Source organism: Periplaneta americana, chromosome 13, assembly GCF_040183065.1.
Source record: "Periplaneta americana isolate PAMFEO1 chromosome 13, P.americana_PAMFEO1_priV1, whole genome shotgun sequence".
Lineage (NCBI taxonomy): Eukaryota > Metazoa > Arthropoda > Insecta > Blattodea > Blattidae > Periplaneta > Periplaneta americana.
The window spans coordinates 5,493,000-5,513,627 of record NC_091129.1 but is presented as its reverse complement, the minus strand read 5'-3'; the positions used below and the strand labels follow the sequence as shown (position 1 = coordinate 5,513,627).

General features: G+C 35.1%; 1 protein-coding gene across 1 annotated transcript in view; it reads right to left on the bottom strand.

Annotated features, from left to right (window-relative positions):
• The window catches only part of LOC138711542 (alpha-tocopherol transfer protein-like), a 47,446-nt gene that overhangs the window by 11,309 nt on the left and 15,509 nt on the right, over positions 1-20,628 (bottom strand). The window contains exons 3-4 of the mRNA XM_069842724.1: positions 11,809-11,977; positions 9,546-9,795 (exon numbers count right to left, since the gene is read on the bottom strand). Of these exons, the coding sequence (XP_069698825.1) occupies positions 9,546-9,795; positions 11,809-11,977 (419 nt within the window). The remainder of the gene's footprint in view (positions 1-9,545; positions 9,796-11,808; positions 11,978-20,628) is intronic.

Genomic DNA, 20,628 nt, shown 5'->3' with positions numbered 1-20,628 from the left:
CCATAGAAGTAGAAAAACCTCAGTAATACCATTATTGAGTTCTTAGTATATGGTTATCCCCACATACCAAGTTTCATGTCACTGAACCACATGCTTCAAAAGTTATTTAGGTGGTGCGGGACTTTTAACTTACCCTGTATAATGGTTTCTGATACGTTCCATATCTTTAGATGACAGTAGGTAAAATGGGCCAAAGTTGACCCAAATTGTATGAGCTATTGTGAATCACATGTGTAGAAAGAGTAAGGTGCGCCACGAGGTGTAAGTTTATTAGTATATTATGGATTGTGTAGCTTCACCGTATATCTATGTAGGCACATGGACACAAATGGAGATATTTCAGTTGGTACCTCACGTTAAACCGGAGCCTGGCAACTGACCAATAACAGCACTGAGCAACATGTGAGGGGCAGCTGAGAGCGCGGTGACGAGATGCATTGGAAGAAAAAGCAACTTGCTGAAATGAAAATTCTTAAATAATTTCGTAAATGAACTAAATAAATTCATAGAATTTTTAAGTTAATTTGGAAATTTAACGATTTATTTAAAATATTTGATGTTGTTGTTTAGTCAATTGACGGAAAACAGGTTTGAACCTCACAAGTAATACCAACATAGCACCACTTATGAGGAAACTAGGCCAGGAGATAATGGGATAAGGTGGCCAGTTCCTTTCCCCCTCCACTACATACATCGCTGATTAGCTATATATTACTCTGATCACACTTCAGATGCATAAATACTGTACAATTGTTCTTCCTCCGAGACATATCGTCAAGTGAGATGTACTGTCTGATAATAGATGTAGCCTACATATCAGCCAGAACCTCAATCAGAGGTTAATATTTGATGGTGGAATAATAGTACATTATGCAACGAGCCTATAATGGTAGTAATTAAGACGCAAGTACGTTTGTTTATGAAACGAGCGGAAACCCCGGAAAAATCACCAAACAAGTAACTTATTCCAACCAGTATTTGAACCCGGGCACGCTCGTTTTACGGTTAGACGTGCTGTTACTCCACAACTGTGGGCAGATGTCAGGGCTGCTAAATTCTCTCTTCAGGAATCCAGGACAAATGATGATACTGAGTACCTTAACGTCACTAATCATTTGAATTAATAATTAAATTTGCAATACAACTGATTTTATGCATTTCAACTAATTACATTGGGCTTAAGCTTTCAACTTTGTTACATTTTTGCTAGATTATAAAATTTCGTTTCATTATTGATAAAGTCTGCAAAAATATTGCCATATTATAGTTTGATCTATACAGACAATGTGTCCGATAATATAGTGTTCAAATCACACCAATAATAAATAAACTTCCAAGGTGAGAAAATAATTAAAAAAAGCTGTAAATTATAATACCTAACGCATACATTAGTTCTATAGTTTTTATTTGAATAGAACAGGATAGGATGTACCAGGTGACGATGATGATCTTTAAAAAATGAGGAATTTTAAAACACAATTTTATAGACGAGCAGAAAATTGCATTTTTCCTACATCTTTAAATTTCGGGACAAAAATATAACTCAATCCAGGACACACCATTACAATCCAGGACATGCCTTAATAATTATTATTATAATTCTAATAGTTGTATTATATATAATAATTGCAATAGTTTTCAATAAATATATTAACCGATTCTTATTGGAAGGTCAAATAATTGAATTAGCATGAACAATTGCTCCGGTAGTAATTCTAGTTTTTATGTCTGGCAACCCTGCTAAATGCAACTCCCTTATACAAACGTAATCAGAATTTGCATACAAAATAAATAATGTATACTATTTGTAACTGCATAAAGTTTCATGAAAATTTGTTAGATACGAGAAAAGCTATTAATTTTGTCCAGCTAGATTTGCGTTTTGGATCACTGTGCCCTGCTTTAAGAGTAAATGCATCGTATCACCTGATCATGACGTCAGAACACGCCAACCAGACAGAGCTCAGTTTTACTTAAATGTTTAGAGATGACACAGGAACGAAAAATGGCGTCAAAATGGTAAACCTCTCTCTGTTACAGAAGTGTATAGAAAACGTGTTTGTGTTAGAGAATATATATCTAGGTAACATAGACTTGCATAGATAAACTTTTGCTTAAAACGTTAATTAATATAACAAGTTAAATTCGTTGATTTGTGTGGAGTTGTGTAGTGAAAACATGTTTCAGTGAATTATGTGCCAGTGTAACATTGTATTTCGGAATATTATTCGTCTCAAATCGTAGCTACGTAGGTACGAAGCTAACATGAGTGTTCGTTTCTGCCACAATGGAAAAAACAGTTATACTGATTTCTCTCTCTTTCTTTTTCTCTTCCCATCAACAAGAAGGAAGATTTTTTGCTTCTTAGCGACACAGTGAGTATTTTGTTGAGATTTTTTTTGTAGTACTGGCTTGGTATTTCTTTGTATCTGCAAGCAGAGAGTACACATATGTTTAAGCATTGCCCTGCGTTCTTTCACAAACTATTCTCTGTTCTTGGGTTCAGAAATGGACATTACGTGACATTGTTTATGCGTTACATAGAAATAAAGTGGAAAATAAATGTTTCCAGTGATCTTCAAGAAATATGGGGGCTAGTTTACAGTAGACTACCGTAGTTCCGTTATGATTGATTATTTATCACATCATCAATGATGTTTTGACTCATAGTTGGTAATTGCAACATAATTATTTCGATTTCAAAAACATGTAATGTTGTTAGTAGTATTTCTATGAATGGGATAGTGGTATCAATATATTTAGGCATATATATTGTGCTATAGCTCGTCTCTTGAATTATTAAATTTACTCATAAATTTTTAGTAGTGAAGCTATGTTTGTTACTGTGAGTCTCATACGAAGGACGGGCGGTCCTATGAGGAGATGCAGGAACTGCAATAATTGGAAGACTGTTCGTTTCTAATAGTGGTTTTCCAGGTCTATCATTTGTAGAAGAGATATTGTTTGTCTGACGTGTTGTTTTTTTTTTCGTAACTTAATAGCCCTACATAAATGTATCTTAATGTGGTAACGCTATATTAAAGAAATACAATTTATCTATTTAAATATTTATTTAATTATTTATATTAACAACCTGGGTTTATATCGAGTGAAAAGGTACAAAAAAAGGTTGTGTGTGCTAATTTCTTGTGGGACAGATTTTTAACTTCTCAACCTCTGTGATAATACATATTTGAACATATGTTATAAGGAAAGATACTTGATTTGAATTAATGAGTTTTTCCTATTTAGGAGATTATTTTAACTGATTGGGTGTGTAATTAGTTGATTGGACGTCATTTTCCGCGTTTCGAGGTAGCCTAGGTGAAATTAGAAGGGGTCTTGAGAGGGCCCTTAGGTTAGGTCAAGTTAGGTTAAGTTAGTGTAGATGAGCTAGGTTAGCATAGATTTGGTTATTTTAAGTTTTTTAAATTATTTTGTGTAGAGTGGCATACATTAGAATTTCGTATAGAAAAATTATAATAATTTCAACAAATATTTTTGTGTCAGAATATTACTTTAAATTTGTTGACAGTGAGAATACGCATTTGAGGGCAAATCATTTATAGGTATTTTAAAATTGGAGCTGTATTTCCATTTTATGACCTGAAATCCGCGAGGTAGTTCATGTAAATAATTACCATTATTTATTTATTTTTCTATCTGTTTATTAATTTATTTACCATTTTCTTTATTTACTTGTATATTTATTATTTACTTATTTGGTTAGTCGTTTTTTATTTATTCGTTTGTTTCTTTATTTACTCATCTCTTTATTTACTTCTTTATTTATGTAATTAATTTAATTGGTTATTCGTTTCTTTGTTTGTTTTTATTTACTCATTTGTTCATTTACTTTACTTATTGATTCATTCATTCATTCATTCATTCATTTATTCGTTTCCTTTTTCTCTGTTTATTTATTTATTCAATTAGTAATTATTTCTTCATTTACTTACTCATTTATTTATTCATTCATTCATTTATTCGTTATTCGTTCACCTGTTTATCTGTTCGTTGATATATTTATTTACTCATTTCTTCATACACTTACTCGTTTATTTATTTATTTATTTATTTATTTATTTATTTATCCATTCATTTATTCCTTCCCTTGTTTATCTGTTCGTTTATATATTTATTTACTCATTTCTTCATACACTTGCTCGTTTATTTATTTATTTATTTATTTATTCAATCATTCATTTATTCCTTCCCTTGTTTATCTGTTCGTTTATATATTCATTTACTCATTTCTTCATACACTTACTCGTTTATTTATTTATTTATTTATTTATTCATACATTCATTCCCTTGTTCATCTGTTCGTTTATATATTTATTTAATCATTTCTTCATACAGTTACTAATTTATTTATTTATTTATTTGTTCATTTATTTATTCATTCATTCATTCATTTATTCGTTTCCCTTTTCTCTGTTTATTTAGTTATTCATTTAGTAATTTCTTCATTTACTTACTCATTTATTTATTTATTCGTTTGTCTGTGTATTTATTTATGTACTCATTTCTTAATTTACTTACTCGTTTATTTCTTTGTTCATTTATTTCATCAATGATTTGTCAAGGTGTTCTATAATCACGTGAATTCTCCTCACTGCAACTATTTCTTCATTAATGAATAGCATCCTCGTGTATTCTAGAACCATGTTGCATTTAGAACTAAGAAAACCGCTCAAAGACAGAAGGTCACGTGGTCCAAGAACATGCAACAGAATTTTAGCGGTCACTTCCTATATTGACAGGTGTACCTACACTAATTTGATTCGAACATATGTAATTTTTCGTTCTGCGAAAGAACTTCACAATGTTATGTTACATTTTTTCAGATTAGACTTCTGCACATTTAAAAGACAAAACTAATATTTTCCAAATAATTCAGTATTATAATACACTCCTCTCTTAAAATGGCCGAGCATTTTGGAAATTAAATCAATGGCTTTCCCAAAACACTATGAATTGTTTCTTATAAAACAATTTTTAACTCGAAAAGGAAGCAGAAACTAACAAAATTGTATTAAAGTTTTCTGTTTGAAATATCTCAAAGAATAACTCCCTGAAATTATTGACATTGCTTACAGTTCAACCTTATGTATATGTACAGTATAATATATCCAATTTTTTATTTAAAAAGGGAAGTATCCTCGTTATTAGTTTATATTTTATTGCTGATTATAATAAACTAGTGGCTTGTGTAGAAAATGCTGCAAACTAAGTCCATAAGAAGTCCAAATAAAAATTGTTCAGATTTATTTTCAATGAAGGATGTCAGACTTTTTGAAAGTTATTTGCTTCCACAATAGTGAAACATACTCCCTCTGAATGTTTTTTATGCAAAATACTTTTCCTTGAACCTATACACCTTCAGTTTTTTAGTTTGAACGCGAAATCGCAAGTAACAATGTCAGGACGATCAGCGAGTGTTTCGTGTGGGAGTAAACCAGTAGTTATTTCAGGTCATTGCGGATTGTAGGTGAATGTTAAGAACATGTAAGGTTTGTCATGCTTTGAACAAAAGACTTAGCATCTTGGTATAGCTGCTGCATGTTTCCTGAACTACCTTGAAATATAGAGGGTAAAAATCATTTTATCCTGCTAAGAAATCTTGCTGAAATGATCGGGAGACTACAAAATCTTGTAGGCCTCTTATTTCGTCAGTAAGTAATACCTTTAGATTTTTCCTTAGCAACTCTACTTTTTGCGCTCTCTCGAGCCAATACTGAAGAGAATCACGCATATAAATATCTACACCACACTGCCATTGAATATATGAAAAAGATTCAACCCCACTTGATTAATAAGTATAAGAATATTTTATTTTTAATAGCAATATTATTATCTTACGTAAGTTTTATAGTTTTTAGTAATATATACTATATATACTATATATACTATATAGCCGCCACTCAGTAAATTATAGAAATCAAGATCTACTTTAAGATATTCTCTACATACGGTACTTATATAACCCCAAAACGTTTCACTTTCATATCATCAATATAGCATTAATGTGTATAATTAATGGAAAATAACCACAGCATGGCTTTAACTATAATAATATTTCATTTATAATGGTAATAATGTGGTGAAACCAGCTCCAGTTTTGTAGATTTTAATATCCAAAACACAGCTGTACTCAGAAAATTACACACCACAGAATCAGACCTGTAAATTATTTTGTTAAGTTTCGAATTTGAGCTTTAAATATGTCAGCATTCTTGTAGATCATGGCCTTCGTGTAATATTGTTTACTGTAGTGTGTGTTTTGTTTTATTCTGAAATGCAATTAATTAGTTGTCAAAACTGACGCAAGATGGATTATGGAAAATAGAGAAATGATGTAGAAAAATTGATATTTCACTGAAAACTACTATTTTTCTGAAAAACTTTGGGTTCGAAGATTCAAAATGAGGGGTAATTTATTAAAATTCTTTCAGCCGTTTTCCCGTAATTTCCATTACCAGTTAAAATTATATATATATATATATATAGGTGATTGAGTGATGAAATGAATATTCTGATACCAAATACATACTCTGAAAAAGGAAAGTTCAGTTGAAAATTGAAATTTTTAGAACTTATTTTGTGCGAGATCGTGTGTATTTGCTTGTTTTCCGCACAGAACCAATATGCGGTAAGTGTGAAATACCACATTCAGTGTTCCCAACGTAACACACATAACAATTTCCCTCTTCTTACCGCTTAAGCGCGACATTCATTTTACTGCTTTAGGCTTTTAACATATTATTTTTAGAGACGTTTAACATAGTAATAATTATAAAATGGAAACTTACCACTGCAATTTCACCTAAATTGCACTGTTAATTATTGTTTTTAAATATTTGCAAAAGTTAAGTAAAGTCTACTACTCCACGAAAGCTATTGTATTCCTGATACAAGTAACATTAAGGAAGCCGTGAAAAAATCAACAAGACTCCAGATGCCGATGTTATTACTGCAATATGTTATATAAATTATATTATTAAAATGAAAAATAAATCATTACATAACCTTACCGTTTGTTTTTAACGATGAAAGAGTAATGGAACGGAGAAAAATTCTCTCCGGCGCCGGGATTTGAACCCGGGTTTTCAGCTGTACGTGCTGATGCTTTATCCACTAAGCTACACCGGATACAACCCCGACGCCGGTTAGAATCGTCTCAGATTAAGCTCCAACTCTTGGGTTTCCTCTAGTGGCCGCCCTCTGCACTACGTTATAGATGTCTATGAACGCAGGACCGAAGTCCACACATGTGCTGAGGTGCACTCGATATGAGTGACTAGTTGGCCGGGATCCGACGGAATAAGCGCCGTCTTAAATCACGAAGTGATTTACGCATATCATATAAATTATTTTAATGTACTGAAGTACATATGATATTTCCATGCAGATATTCTGCGTTTGTTTTTAAGTTCGCATTTATAGACTGGGGGAAAAAAAAAGACAGACGTATATCACGGCCTGCTGGAGTATAGATATTTTTGTTTTCTAAAGTTGCCGTCATTAAACAGAAACCAAGATGGAGATTTCATTGCAATTAATTAGAAATTCGTCTTTCAAGTATGTAAAAAACGATCTTCGCACAAAATAATGTACGATACACGAGCGGTATGTTTGTTTTCATGTTCTCGGAAATTAAAAAAGCAGAACTACGTTTCGCTTTTTCAATCTTTTCCTCGAACATGAAAACGTCAACATACCGCTCTTGTAACGTATATTACTATTTTTTTTTTTTTTTTTGCAGGCAACCGTTCAATTGCTCAACAAAAATACTACTCTATTAGTTCAGTGAGAGAGGAAATAAATTCATAAGCGTACTTTCTCCGAAATTTAGGTTGCCTGGATAAATCAGGGAAGCTTTCTGCAATCGAAACCCCAGCTATTGTATCAGTATGGCGGGAGTAGTACTGGAAGAGATTTTGTGCGAGATCGTGCGTATTTGCTTGGTTTCCGCACAAAACCAATCCGCGGTGAGTCTAAAATTCCACATTCAGTATTCCCAACCTAACACACACAACAATTTCCCTCTTCTTACCGCTTAAGTGACATATTGAATTTTACTGCTTTAGGCTTTTAACATATTATTTTTAGAGACGTTCAATACAGTAATAATTATAAATTGGAAACTTACCACTGCAATTTCACCTAAATTGCACTGTTAATTATTATTTTTAAATATTTGCAAAAATTAAGTAAACTTTAAATCATTACATAACCTTACCGTTTGTTTAAGTTCGCATTTATAGACTGGGGGAAAAAAAGACAGACGTATATCACGGCCTGCTGGAGTAAAGTAATCACAGAAAACATTTTAAAGTAACAATGTTGAAGATAGATATTTTTGTTTTGCAAATTTGCCGTCATTGAACAGAAACCAAGATGGAGATTTCATTGCAACTAATTAGAAATTCCTCTTTCAGGTATATAATAAACGATCTTCGCACAAAATAATGTACAATACACGAGAGGTATATTTCCTTTCAATTCTCGGAAATTAAAAAAGCTCAACTACGTTTCGCTTTTTCAAACTTTTTCTCGAACATGAAAACTTCAACATACCGCTCTTGTAACGCATATTACTATTTCAGAGGGTTGCTAAAAGGTAGTGATGTGCATTCAATCTACAACCTCTCCTACCCAAATCCCATCCTCACCTTCCCGTGGTGCAACCCGTTTTGAACGAACGAGGCTCTGGGGACCGAGTGTCAGCAGTATAACTGAAATGTCATATGCAGAGGAAATGCTGCATAGGTGGGAACCCCACCAATTGCACCTCTTTGGGCTAGCAACCCATTGAGCGTTATTTTTACATTGCTTTCAAGTCTCAACAGAAGCCTCGGATGAAATGGCTATACACTATCACCTTATGATGAAGTAGATATTGCTGAAAAAATATGTAAATATAATAAAACAATGGGGATCTTTAATAAAATCATGAAACCTTCACTAGTATAAAGACACACAAGAATAGTCTTATATAAAACCTTAGCACAGCCAGTATTAAGCTATGGTAGCGAAGCGTGGACTGTGAAGAATAAAGATGTCAGTAGAATAACAGCAAGTGAGGTGAGGTTCATGAGATCAACAGCTGGATATACTCGCTGGGATCATAAAAACTGAGGACATAATGCAAGAACTTCAAATAGAACCCATTATGCAGTTCATCAGCAAATATCAACTTCAGTGGAAGGGTCATCTGGAACGAATGAATCGATGCAGATTTCCAAAAGCACTGCTTCATTACCATCCGTATGGCAAAAGATCACTAGGCTGTCCAAAGAAGAGATGGACTGAAAATTCTAGTTTGAGACCGTAACAGGCCACTTGGCCTAATACTTGTTAGGATGATGATGATGACTATTTCAGAACGCGTCACATCTAGGTTTAGACCAGACCTCGCGGAATAATTTGCTCTTCCAAATACATTAACAACACCTACAGTATCTGTACATATCATCTAGAAAAGTGCCCCAGAATGAGGATTACAGGCATTGCGCTTAATAAAAGATTGAAAGAATTACCACACAGCAGGCTTCGACTTTCTTCATGGGCAGAAATGAAAACTTGGCCACGTGTGCGAGTGTGTAATTGGCCAAATCCATGATGAAGATGTCCCTGAGACTGTAGTCCTCACACATTCTGACTTCGATAGTCATCATAGCTATTCTGTACCAATCTTCTATCACTAAATCTGTTGTGTCTTTTGACAGAAACCCGAAACATACCACCCGATCGTATTCCGGCGTCATCCGGGGCATGGCGGTGAAGTACCTGAAATAAGACAGTATTAAATTTCAGTGGTTTAATAAATTGTCATTGAAACATGTACAGTTGTTCAATAAGTGATTTCGCTCTGTTACAATTGTAAATTCACACAATACACAAAAGGAAAGATTTGTGATATTGTACGCGTATATATGAAGCTTTTGTTTAGAGTTATTAGTAGACAGTGGGTGCGGGATGACTTAAAGAAAAGTGAAGTTGTTTCGTATCAGAGTATATGGCACGTGCCGCGCCGTCCGTCTTTTGTGTACCTGGCGAGTATAGCAGCGTACAGAACGAAGGAACCCCGGTCCACATTGCAACGCAATGTCTCCAGTTGTGTTATCCTGCTCAAGTATTTAGTAGTATTTTCTCCGTTCCATTACTCTTCCATCGTATGATGACGCAGAATATCTGCATGGAAATATCATATGTACTTCGGTACATTGAAATAATATATGATATGCGTAAATCACGAAGTGATTTAAGACGGCGCTTATTCCGTCGGATCCCGGCCAACTAGTCACTCATAACGAGTGCACCTGAGCACATGTGTGGACTTCGGTCCGATGTTCATAGACATCTATGACGTAGTGCAAAGGGCGGCCACTAGAGGGAACCCAAGAGTTGGAACTCAATCAGAGACGATTCTGTTCGGCGTCGGGGTTGTATCCGGTGTGGCTTAGTGGATAAAGCATCAGCACGTAAAGCTGAAAACCCGGATTCAAATCCCGGCGCCGGAGAGAATTTTTCTCCGTTCCATTACTCTTCCATCGTATTTAGTACGAGTTGAATAGTGTAGTGCTGATCCATTCATAATGTGGAAGTCAAAACGTTAAATTCGCTTAGAGATACGAAATGCAATTAAGAACTATAAGGCCCGATTGTATAAACCATTTAATCTTAGATCAGAGGTTAAATTGATCCTTGTTTCAGCTGAACTTGGAATGTTGTGTTGTATAAAGTCTAATCTGAGATTAATTTGTCTCAAACTAAAGTCAACTTTGACTGAAGAAATTTCTCCGATTAAGTTAGTTGATCCAAGTTCAGTTATTTCTTTTCTGTTTGAAATATACGAGTGATAGATTGTGAAAATAAAATATCCATAATTAGTCATATTAATAGATATGTTAGGTACATTTATATATATTTCTTTCAATTTCTTCCCTTAATACACAAACATTCTTATATTTTATAAGGCTCTATCGTGTTCAGCAGTATCAAATAACATAACCTATAATTATATTATGTTTATAACAACCATTAATTATTAATGGATATGATAGGTACATTCATAAATGTTCAATTAACTGTATTGTCGTTTTATAAAGCTTTATTATGTTTAACAGTATCAAACACCATAACATGATAACAGCTTGGAGAACAGTCAACCTTCTTATTGTCCGCCATTATTTACATTGCACAAAAAAAAAAAAAAAAAACAGTGTCTCCAACAGAGTGTAATACGGAAAGTCGCCAAAAAGTAGTTGTAAAGTCGCTAGATTTTTCATTATCAACAAAGAAAGATTAAATTTTGTCACTATCGGGCGCTAAAAAGGTCACTAAATCCCTATTTAAGCAATATAAAAGTTGAAAGAAATTGTTGTGGAAAAAGAGTTAAAGTCGCTAGAATGACAACACTGAACAAACCTGTATAACATGGTCCGCGCATCACGTATTTCACCTGTTTATGCGATGTTGCCAAATCCTTTTCACGTGAACTTAGATTGCATCTGAACCAAGGTAATTTGATCGCAGAAAAGTTTTATACAATAGAAGAAGTGTCTGAACTCGGTTCACTTTTCGATCTTCGATCAAAGTTGATCTTTAGTAAGGGAGTTTTATACAATTGGGCCTAAGAGAGACATATTTTTATGTATTAACGAATACAATATCGTGTGTAATGCATGTAAAATTGAAATAAAAACCAGATCAGTGATATTCGCATAAAAATGAAATACAAATGGCTCGATAAAACATAAGGTTTGCATTAAGATATAACAAAACTTGGAGTCCACTTACGCAATTTTACTAATAGTTTTAAACCACTTGCTCTGTAAGTTCCAATCCGACATCAGATCTGGAGACAGAGACTTGAGCGTGTAGTACAAGTCTATGGACTGCTTGGTTCTCTCCATGCTGTTCTTGCAACGTACCAACCAGCGTTCTAATCGGGCCTCGTGTAAACTGCCTAAAGACAAAGAAAATAAAATGGATTAAGAAAGTTTAATTACGTCTGTGTACTGTGTGGTTTTTGCCTCTTAGTCAGAAAAATGTCAATGTAATCTCTGAATATTAAGTTATTATATTCATATGTCAGCCCAGACTTCCTTTCGGTGATATTTTTATGGAACATTTGGGATATTGAATTATGAATAATTCTGTATACATTATTGGGTATACAGAGTATAAGAAAAATTGTTACAAAATCTTATGATGTGCAAGAGCAGAGGTCTCCAAAAAGCGTATCGTCATTCGTCCTCTCGATGCTGCCCGCCGAACACAGTGTGCTGTAAGGCTAGAGAAGGGGGGAGAGACTCGTACCTCAACAGATGGGAGCGATCAGTGGGGGATCGCGGCAACGGTCTGCTTATGTTTACATAACATCAAAAGAATAACAAATATCATACGTTTGTATATTATTTTGACATACTATGAAGCTGGAGCCCCGTCTGTTGCTATGGACACAAGCCATTGCAAATCCAACCTCTTCTGTTCTATGGTGCCTTTCAGTGCCTGGAAAAGATCTTCTCCAGTTGTATTTTGTAATTACATCTAGAAGACATTCAGACACAGTAAAATGTTCATTAACTCTTGGGATGAAAATGGCTAGGTGAGCTTTGTCATTTATATCTGTGCTTTCGTCCAATGCAAGTGAGTAAGCTACAAACTGGTTAATTGTGGTTTCGACTTCAGATTCAATTACATTTACAATCTAGAAATTCCTTCTCTGAACTGTAATTTGAAACAATTTAATTTTCTTAAACTATGACTTTGTTCTGGACACAGTATTTTAATAACGTCCTGTATGCACGATTTTACAAATGATACTTCTGTAAAGGGCTTTGTTGATTTTCCAATATTCCAAGTTAGAACATAGCTAGAAGAAGCTTTTTTGTTTAAGACTGAGGACACGTGTGTGATCTGTGTTTCTCTTAAATATAATCAGGAATTTTCTAATTTTTTTTTCGATACTTAATCGAGAAATTCGTAGTTTTTCAAAATTAAAAAACCTTCTTATGAACAAATTATTTAATCTAATTTAATCATTACTCTTTTGAGAAAATCTGTTCTATTAAAAGGCTTTAGAGCACGAGATATTTCAAACCCCATTAGGTAGCTGACTTCCTTACATTTATTTATGTCATCTTTCTCTTCCTGGCTATGATTTAAGACATGTCAATTCCTGGCGCTTAACAGTTCGTTGGCACATAATATTGAATCAGTTTTTCTGCAATACTATTATTAAATGGATAACTAATAAATGGTTACCCTCATCTAAAGATTAAGAAGATTAAAATTGAGATAAAACCTAATAAATTTATCCTTCTAGGAAGTAGATCTAAAAATATCAATTTTCATGCACGTACAGAAGAATTATAAAGGGTGCGTCAGAAAGAACGGATGGATTTCAAACTATCGATACGCAACGAGGAGAGAGATATAGTGAGGGGGACCACGACTGTTGGGTCAGCCATAGAATGCAGTTTCAGTTGAGAGTATGGTGTTGGTCTGGTGTACAACGTGCTTTCATCGTAGAGACATTTTTGAAAAATGAAGAGTCTGTGATCGCCACTCAGGACTCATTTCGACATCGGATGTCACGCTAGGATTCCAACTCGGAATACAATTTTGCGGTGGGTGGCTTCATTTCGTATCACAGGTTCAACATTAAAGAAGAAATCACCTGGACGAAATTCTATTGCACTGAGATTGTCCGAGGCTACGGTAAGATCTCGCGCCCTGCGACTTCTTTCTTTGGGACCATTTGAAGGCGTAAGTTTGTAAACATCGATCACATACACTGGACGAACTGAAGACAGCGATTCGTGAAGAAATCGTGGTAATTGCACCAGCTATGACTGTGAAAGTGATGGCGAACATCAGAAAACGCCTCGATGCCTGTATTGAAAGCCAAGGACATCATATAGATAATGTTGTTTTCCATAAATAAACTGCATGTATTGGTGAATATGTTGATAACAATTAATTTTTGATTTGATGAATCTTTACAATTTTCTTGCCGTGTGAAATCCATCCGTTCTTTCTGACGCACCCTGTAGAAACACATACTTAGTGGTCAGTAGTACTAGTAATAATAATAATAATAATAATAATAATAATAATAATATAATAATACACTATTCAGTGTGACAATGTTTCTATATACTCCTAATATAAACATTTACATACAGATAATAAATTTTACAGGAGAAAAAGTTCGTCCAAAGGGCTGGACTCTGGAAGAGTACCCAAAACGCTCATTGCATTTCCGCGTTGAATAGCAATACTTAAGCGTTGACGCAAATAAGTAGTGCAACGGCGATCACCAGTAATGGAGATCAAAATTTGGCCGATTTGAGATACCAAAATTTTAGCGTCAAGACTCCAAGGACCGAAGGTCTCCACAGGAAAGGGGACAAAGATATAATTGATGAGCATATAAATGGACCGTTGAGCAAAGTAAACATATTACATTTTGTCCGACAGAACAACAAAAAAGTTCTCCTTCTCATTCTTTACGAAACCACCTCTTACTGCTTGTAGAGACAGAGTTTGTAGAGCGACATGATACCGCCACTGCTTGCCTTCAGTACGTGAATGAAACACACAGCAATGTACAGGAAACTCCTCGTACCCGTTTGAATGTCTGTGATTACACGATGTAGTCACCACACCCGCTTTGGCCACCGCGTGATACTGTATAACCTTTTGCCACGCGCATCTTTACCCACTACGGCCTCGATACAATGCTGTCCGAAACACACTCGTGTCCTGCTAGGTCCGCACATTCACCTTCCTTCCTCTCTTCTCAAATGCGCCGACTAATTCTTCAGATTCCAGGCACGGAGTATAGTTGATTTAGGTACAATGAAAATGAAAGAAAATTACTGTCGTAAAACAAAGCAATAACTTACGTTCTACAGTAAGTGCTAAAAAGTACAGGGATATCATTTTATTTTTACTAACATTTTTAATATTAACCTGGCTATACCTTTGGATCAACGCCGTTTGCTATCCACTTCCACGACTGGAGTTCGATGATACTGGCGTAAGATACAAACAAATAATTTTACTAGGTATAGGAGGGAAGAAAAGTAGTTCATCCATTTACGTAAACTAGGAAATATCGCGATTTTGAGTTTGATCATTTTCAATAGGTTTTTGTTTAATCAAAATACAGTACAATATTAACAATGAGTGTTTTTACTCACGAACTGAGCTGTCCATGCGGACGTATTCATTATGCAGTGTATATTATACTGTCTACAGCACATTAGCGTACAATATAGAGAATGAAGTTAAATTGAAAAATAATCATAATATGGATATTTAAACACATTTTTGAAAATGGTGGTCGTTCATTTCGACACAGGCTTCAGTTCTAATGTGCATATTATCGCACTATAGACTATTGCACCTAATCCCAATTACCACTTTCGTTCTTCGTACTACTAACTCATGTTGAAATAATTCTGTACCTACTCTATAAAAGAGTACCTTACATACTGTAAATTCAATCTTCACTTCTGTCCGATCCGAAAAGATAAAATTAGTCAGACATGCTATCTACTGTCCGTCCAACTGGTTATGTCGTAGGGTCGTAGAAAGGGAGGAAATCACATGACTGTTAATTACTTAGCGAAGCCCTTCTATTTAAGTTATTTTAAACAGTTGTACAGGGACATCACTTTATTTTTACCAACATTTTTAACATTAACCTGGCTATTCTCGGAAACACTGTTGCCCCCTTCCATTACAGGAGTTTGATGTTACTAGTGCAATATGTAAACAAATCATTTTACTAGGTATAGGAGGAGAGAAAAGTAGTGTATCCATTTATGTTGTAGGGAAATACGATATTGCGATTTTCAGTTTGATCATCACTTTTACGGAATTTATCAAAATACAGTAGAGTAGTAACATTTTTTTTCAAAACTCAACTTTTCAGGCGGCTATGTTCGTTATGTAATGTCTACTTTATTTAGCATATTAATTATTGATGTTATCATACAATATAGAGAGTCCATTTAAATTGAGGGGGTCATAAGTAAAGGGCTGTAAGTGCACATAAATTACTTTTGAGAAAATGGGGTTTAAATATTTAAGCTTTCGTAAAATTGGTGAAATTTTTTATTTGAATTTTAATGTGTGATGCGATTAAAATATCCCTTTGCCACTAAAATTTTAGATACTTTTGCTTACACTGGATGCACTTAACTCATGTTATTACAAATGTCACTAGCATTCCTTTGCTTCTAGCCACCTCAATTCAAAAAAAAGCTAATCTGAATTTTTAAACAAGTTGCTGAAAATGGCTGCCGTTCATTACAATGCAGGCTTCAATTCAGTACGCATATTATTAAAAACATTTTGAAGCATATTCTCTGAAATTGAATTTATCGTTTCTTGAATATAATTTTTAGTACGATATTATTAATATAGGTTCTTTCTTCTTTAGAAAACGCAATCATATTTATGAAACACACTATACACTGCAGTGTTTACTTCACTGCTTGAAGACTTCGAATGCAACAGCGGGCGTAAGTTTGTGTGTCTGACGGGAGCAAGGACATTAGTGAAGGGGTGAGAGTGAAGTACATTCAGAAATGCAGGTACAATAAAAATGCAAGTAAAAATAAAATGATATCCCTGTATAATATTACGTAGACGTCCAATTTCTAACAGAAATTAATGTTGTCAGAAAAGAGCTAAGATAGCCCAGCCACAAGCTGGCGAATGAAAGCTGATGGGGGAAACCGGGATACGACGTAGGCAAATGGACGAGAGTGCCTGTGCGAAAATGATTCAATATTGAAAGCTCTTTCGTCACTGGAAAACGCGAACATATTTTTGGAACGTACTGTTTACTGTGACTGTGTATGAGGTCACGGATCTGTGTGGAGGAAGGTTGAACTTCATTAGTAGAAGGGGTGGGAGTGAAGTACATTAAAAAGCTCAGGTACAATAAAAATTGAAGTAAAATAAAGTGATGTCCCTGTATAATATTACATAGACGTCCAATTTCTAACAGAAATTAATGTTCTCAGAAAAGAGCTAAGATAGCCCAGCCACAAGCTGGCGAATGAAAGCTAATGGGGGAAACCGGGATACGACGTAGGCAAATGGACGAGAGGGCCTGTGCGAAAATGATTCAATATTGAAAGCTCTTTCGTCACTGGAAAACGCGAACATATTTTTGGGACGTACTGTTTACTATGACTGTGTATGCGGTCACGGATCTGTGTGGAGGAAGGTTGAAATTCATTAGTAGAAGGGGTGGGAGTGAAGTACATTAAAAAATTCAGGTACAATAAAAATTGAAGTAAAATAAAGTGATGTCACTGTATGATCTTTTGCATTTGCATAGAGCGTACATCTTCGGATTAGGGACTGATGGATTCGCTCGAATATTCCAGCTATTGCCTGAATTACCTGCGAAGGTGCTGAAATACTGGAGATGGCGCTTCTGATAACTATACCAGATGTTTTATGCACTGTTGCCAAGTCAGCGGTTTTGTAACTAAATCTGGTGTTTTCAGGGCTCCGGTGAGCTACATAATTTTACCGTCAGCGGCTAGCTATTTATTTGGCGTTTTTGATAATTCCGGCAAAAGAAGAAGATATTTTAAAGTTTATTTTTTTCTGTAAAGATGTGGGAGTATAAAATATCAATGTTTTATGAAAACTCGACTTCCTACAACCAAGTTCATATCCTGCCTCTTCCATTATTGTACAAATAAGGTATGCCACATTCGTTAAACTCCTAGTCCAATCATGTAGGCTAGACATCGTTTTTGTAAATGAATTAATATGTTTAATCATAAAGAATAGATATTGAACTGAATTATTATTTTCATTTATGGTAACTTATATTATGATTCATTCATTGTGTTCTGCTCATGGACATGTCATTCATTGCAAACCCAGCATCCTCCAGCCTTTCCTACTTTCTGCCTTCGTCTTTGTCTCCTCATGTGATCCACATATCTTAATGTCGTCTTAAATTATATAATATTATTTAATTTATCATTCAGCATTGTAGTTTATGTAACACGGACATACTGTAAAACCAGACCCATTGTCGTCAGGCACGTCTCCAGCTCAGTGTGAAATCAGATTACGAACGGACTGGTGTGATTGTGAATGTGATTGTTTCCGAAGTATCCAGTATATTCTTGATCTACTTCATTCAATTTTGAAGAAATATGCCTCGTATAACTCCATACGTACTGTACAAAAGTTTGGAGATGTCTGAAAAAAAAAATAATGTGTTGAAGGATTGGGTGGAAGAAATTGCCGGTGATACGTCGAATGCTCGATGTAAATTATGTAAGATGATATTGAATGGAAAATATTCAGATTTAATTGTCCATACATAGAGCCTATGAAGTGATACCTACATTCCATAATTTAGTCTATATTTTTATAAAATTCTCCAGTTCCTAAAACTGTATAGTTCGTATTTAAAATTTGTAAGTGATATGTTAAGAAAAATCTGGGGTTTTTCGAGTACAGTTTACCGGTTTTTTAAGCTTGTGCAGCGGTAAATAGAATTCTGAGTTGGCAACACTGGTTTCATGCATCCTCAGAGGAAGATTTCCATAGGTGTGACGATCGTGGATACCAACAATGGATGATCCTGGTATCGATCGCCTGCTCCAACATTGTATCGAGTACAGTTTAGCGGTTTTTTAAGCTTGTGCAGCGGTAAATGGAATTCTGAGTTGGCAACACTGGTTTCATGCATCCTCAGAGGAAGATTTCCATAGGTGTGACGATCGTGGATACCAACAATGGATGATCCTGGTATCGATCGCCTGCTCCAACATTGTATCGAGTACAGTTTAGCGGTTTTTTAAGCTTGTGCAGCGGTAAATGGAATTCTGAGTTGGCAACACTGGTTTCATGCATCCTCAGAGGAAGATTTCCATAGGTGTGACGATCGTGGATACCAACAATGGATGATCCTGGTATCGATCGCCTGCTCCAACATTGTATCGAGTACAGTTTAACGGTTTTTTAAGCTTGTGCAGCGGTAAATGGAATTCTGAGTTGGCAACACTGGTTTCATGCATCCTCAGAGGAAGATTTCCATAGGTGTGACGATCGTGGATACCAACAATGGATGATCCTAGTACCGATCGCTTGCTACCAACATTGTATCTGTTGACTAGAAATGAACCTCCTCCTCGTAGGCGTTGGTTGATACAAACAAAATGTTGCTCGACATGGGATGTCTGCGAAGAATCCATTTACTGTACACTCCTCTTTCTGTGCATGTCAGCCAGTTCATTCTCCATAAAATGCTCCATGTCTGGTAACTATCCGTCCTGGTACTGTGCCTGGACATCTGTGTACAAAAACGTTTGGGGTATGGTTCGTCGTTACTGTGGGGCACAGTTTAGTGGCGATGGATTTGAACTCCAACAAAGAACCAAAAACTGTGCTCCTATAACTATAATCAGAACTTTCCGTCCTATGGTATCCTATATGAAACTGTTTCCTTAAGTCTACGCTTGCAACTCACAGAGTTTTACAACATAGTTTTTATGCAACCTGAAAACCTATATAATACACTTTACATATTGTTTTGCGCAGAATACGTTTTTCCCCGCAACGAATATTCCCACCCATGATCCAATTTAACTTGTGTCACCACGCTTAGTGACGTCACCTTCCCTCTGTACGGACATGAGAGCGCTGAATTTACGTATAAATTTAGCCGTGCCGCGCGGACTCTCTGAGTAATATTTCGGCATCGAGAGAAGCTGCGAATCTATACCAACACTCGTTTGATTTATAATCGCCAGTTTTGCAATATTAAAGCGATAATAGATACTTTGAGTGAATCACAGTGAAAACGTTATTATGCTCGAAGCAGCAGACGACTATAAATTGGACTAATATCCACATTTACGAAGACTACTTCGTTTATATGACGTCATTCAATTTTCGACCAATGAAGTGCAATTAAATTTTGAATTCCAACCAACCACAGTCACACTTTGCGATAATTTTTGCAGCTAGATTTATCGCTATCAATTTATCGCATGGTCGTTCTTTTGTTTAGTCGTTGTCGTCAACTGTTTCTCCGTAAATTGATGATCATGAATACATTAAGATGCAACTTCACTGTTAAACTTTTCTTTCAACTTTAAAGCAATGAATGCAAGATTAATATTTAATATTAATTAATATATTTACGCAGTGAAGACGACGTTCAAAACGGCGCACCATGTAGACACAAAATCTTCATGCATCTTAATTGAACGTACCTTTTAAACTTGATTCTTTCAATATTCTTCCCAGATTGCACGCATACGCGATTGGAATATTGAACTGTGTAGATGCAGCCTTAGTTCCGTTACACACTACAGCGAGAATGCGTTTGTCGAGCTATAAAAAATGCTTTCGTGTAGCACTCATTGTAAGTAACGGTCGAAATAAGGCACAGCTGACATTGGTCCTGCTCCCACAGGTAACATAACCTATAACTGTAGCCTATAAAATACATATTCATCTACCAATTCCATGTCCATTGTAGGCTATCTGAGAAAAATTACATTCTTTCATTCAGATTAGATAACTGCGGTTTCAATAATTCTTCATTTAATTAAT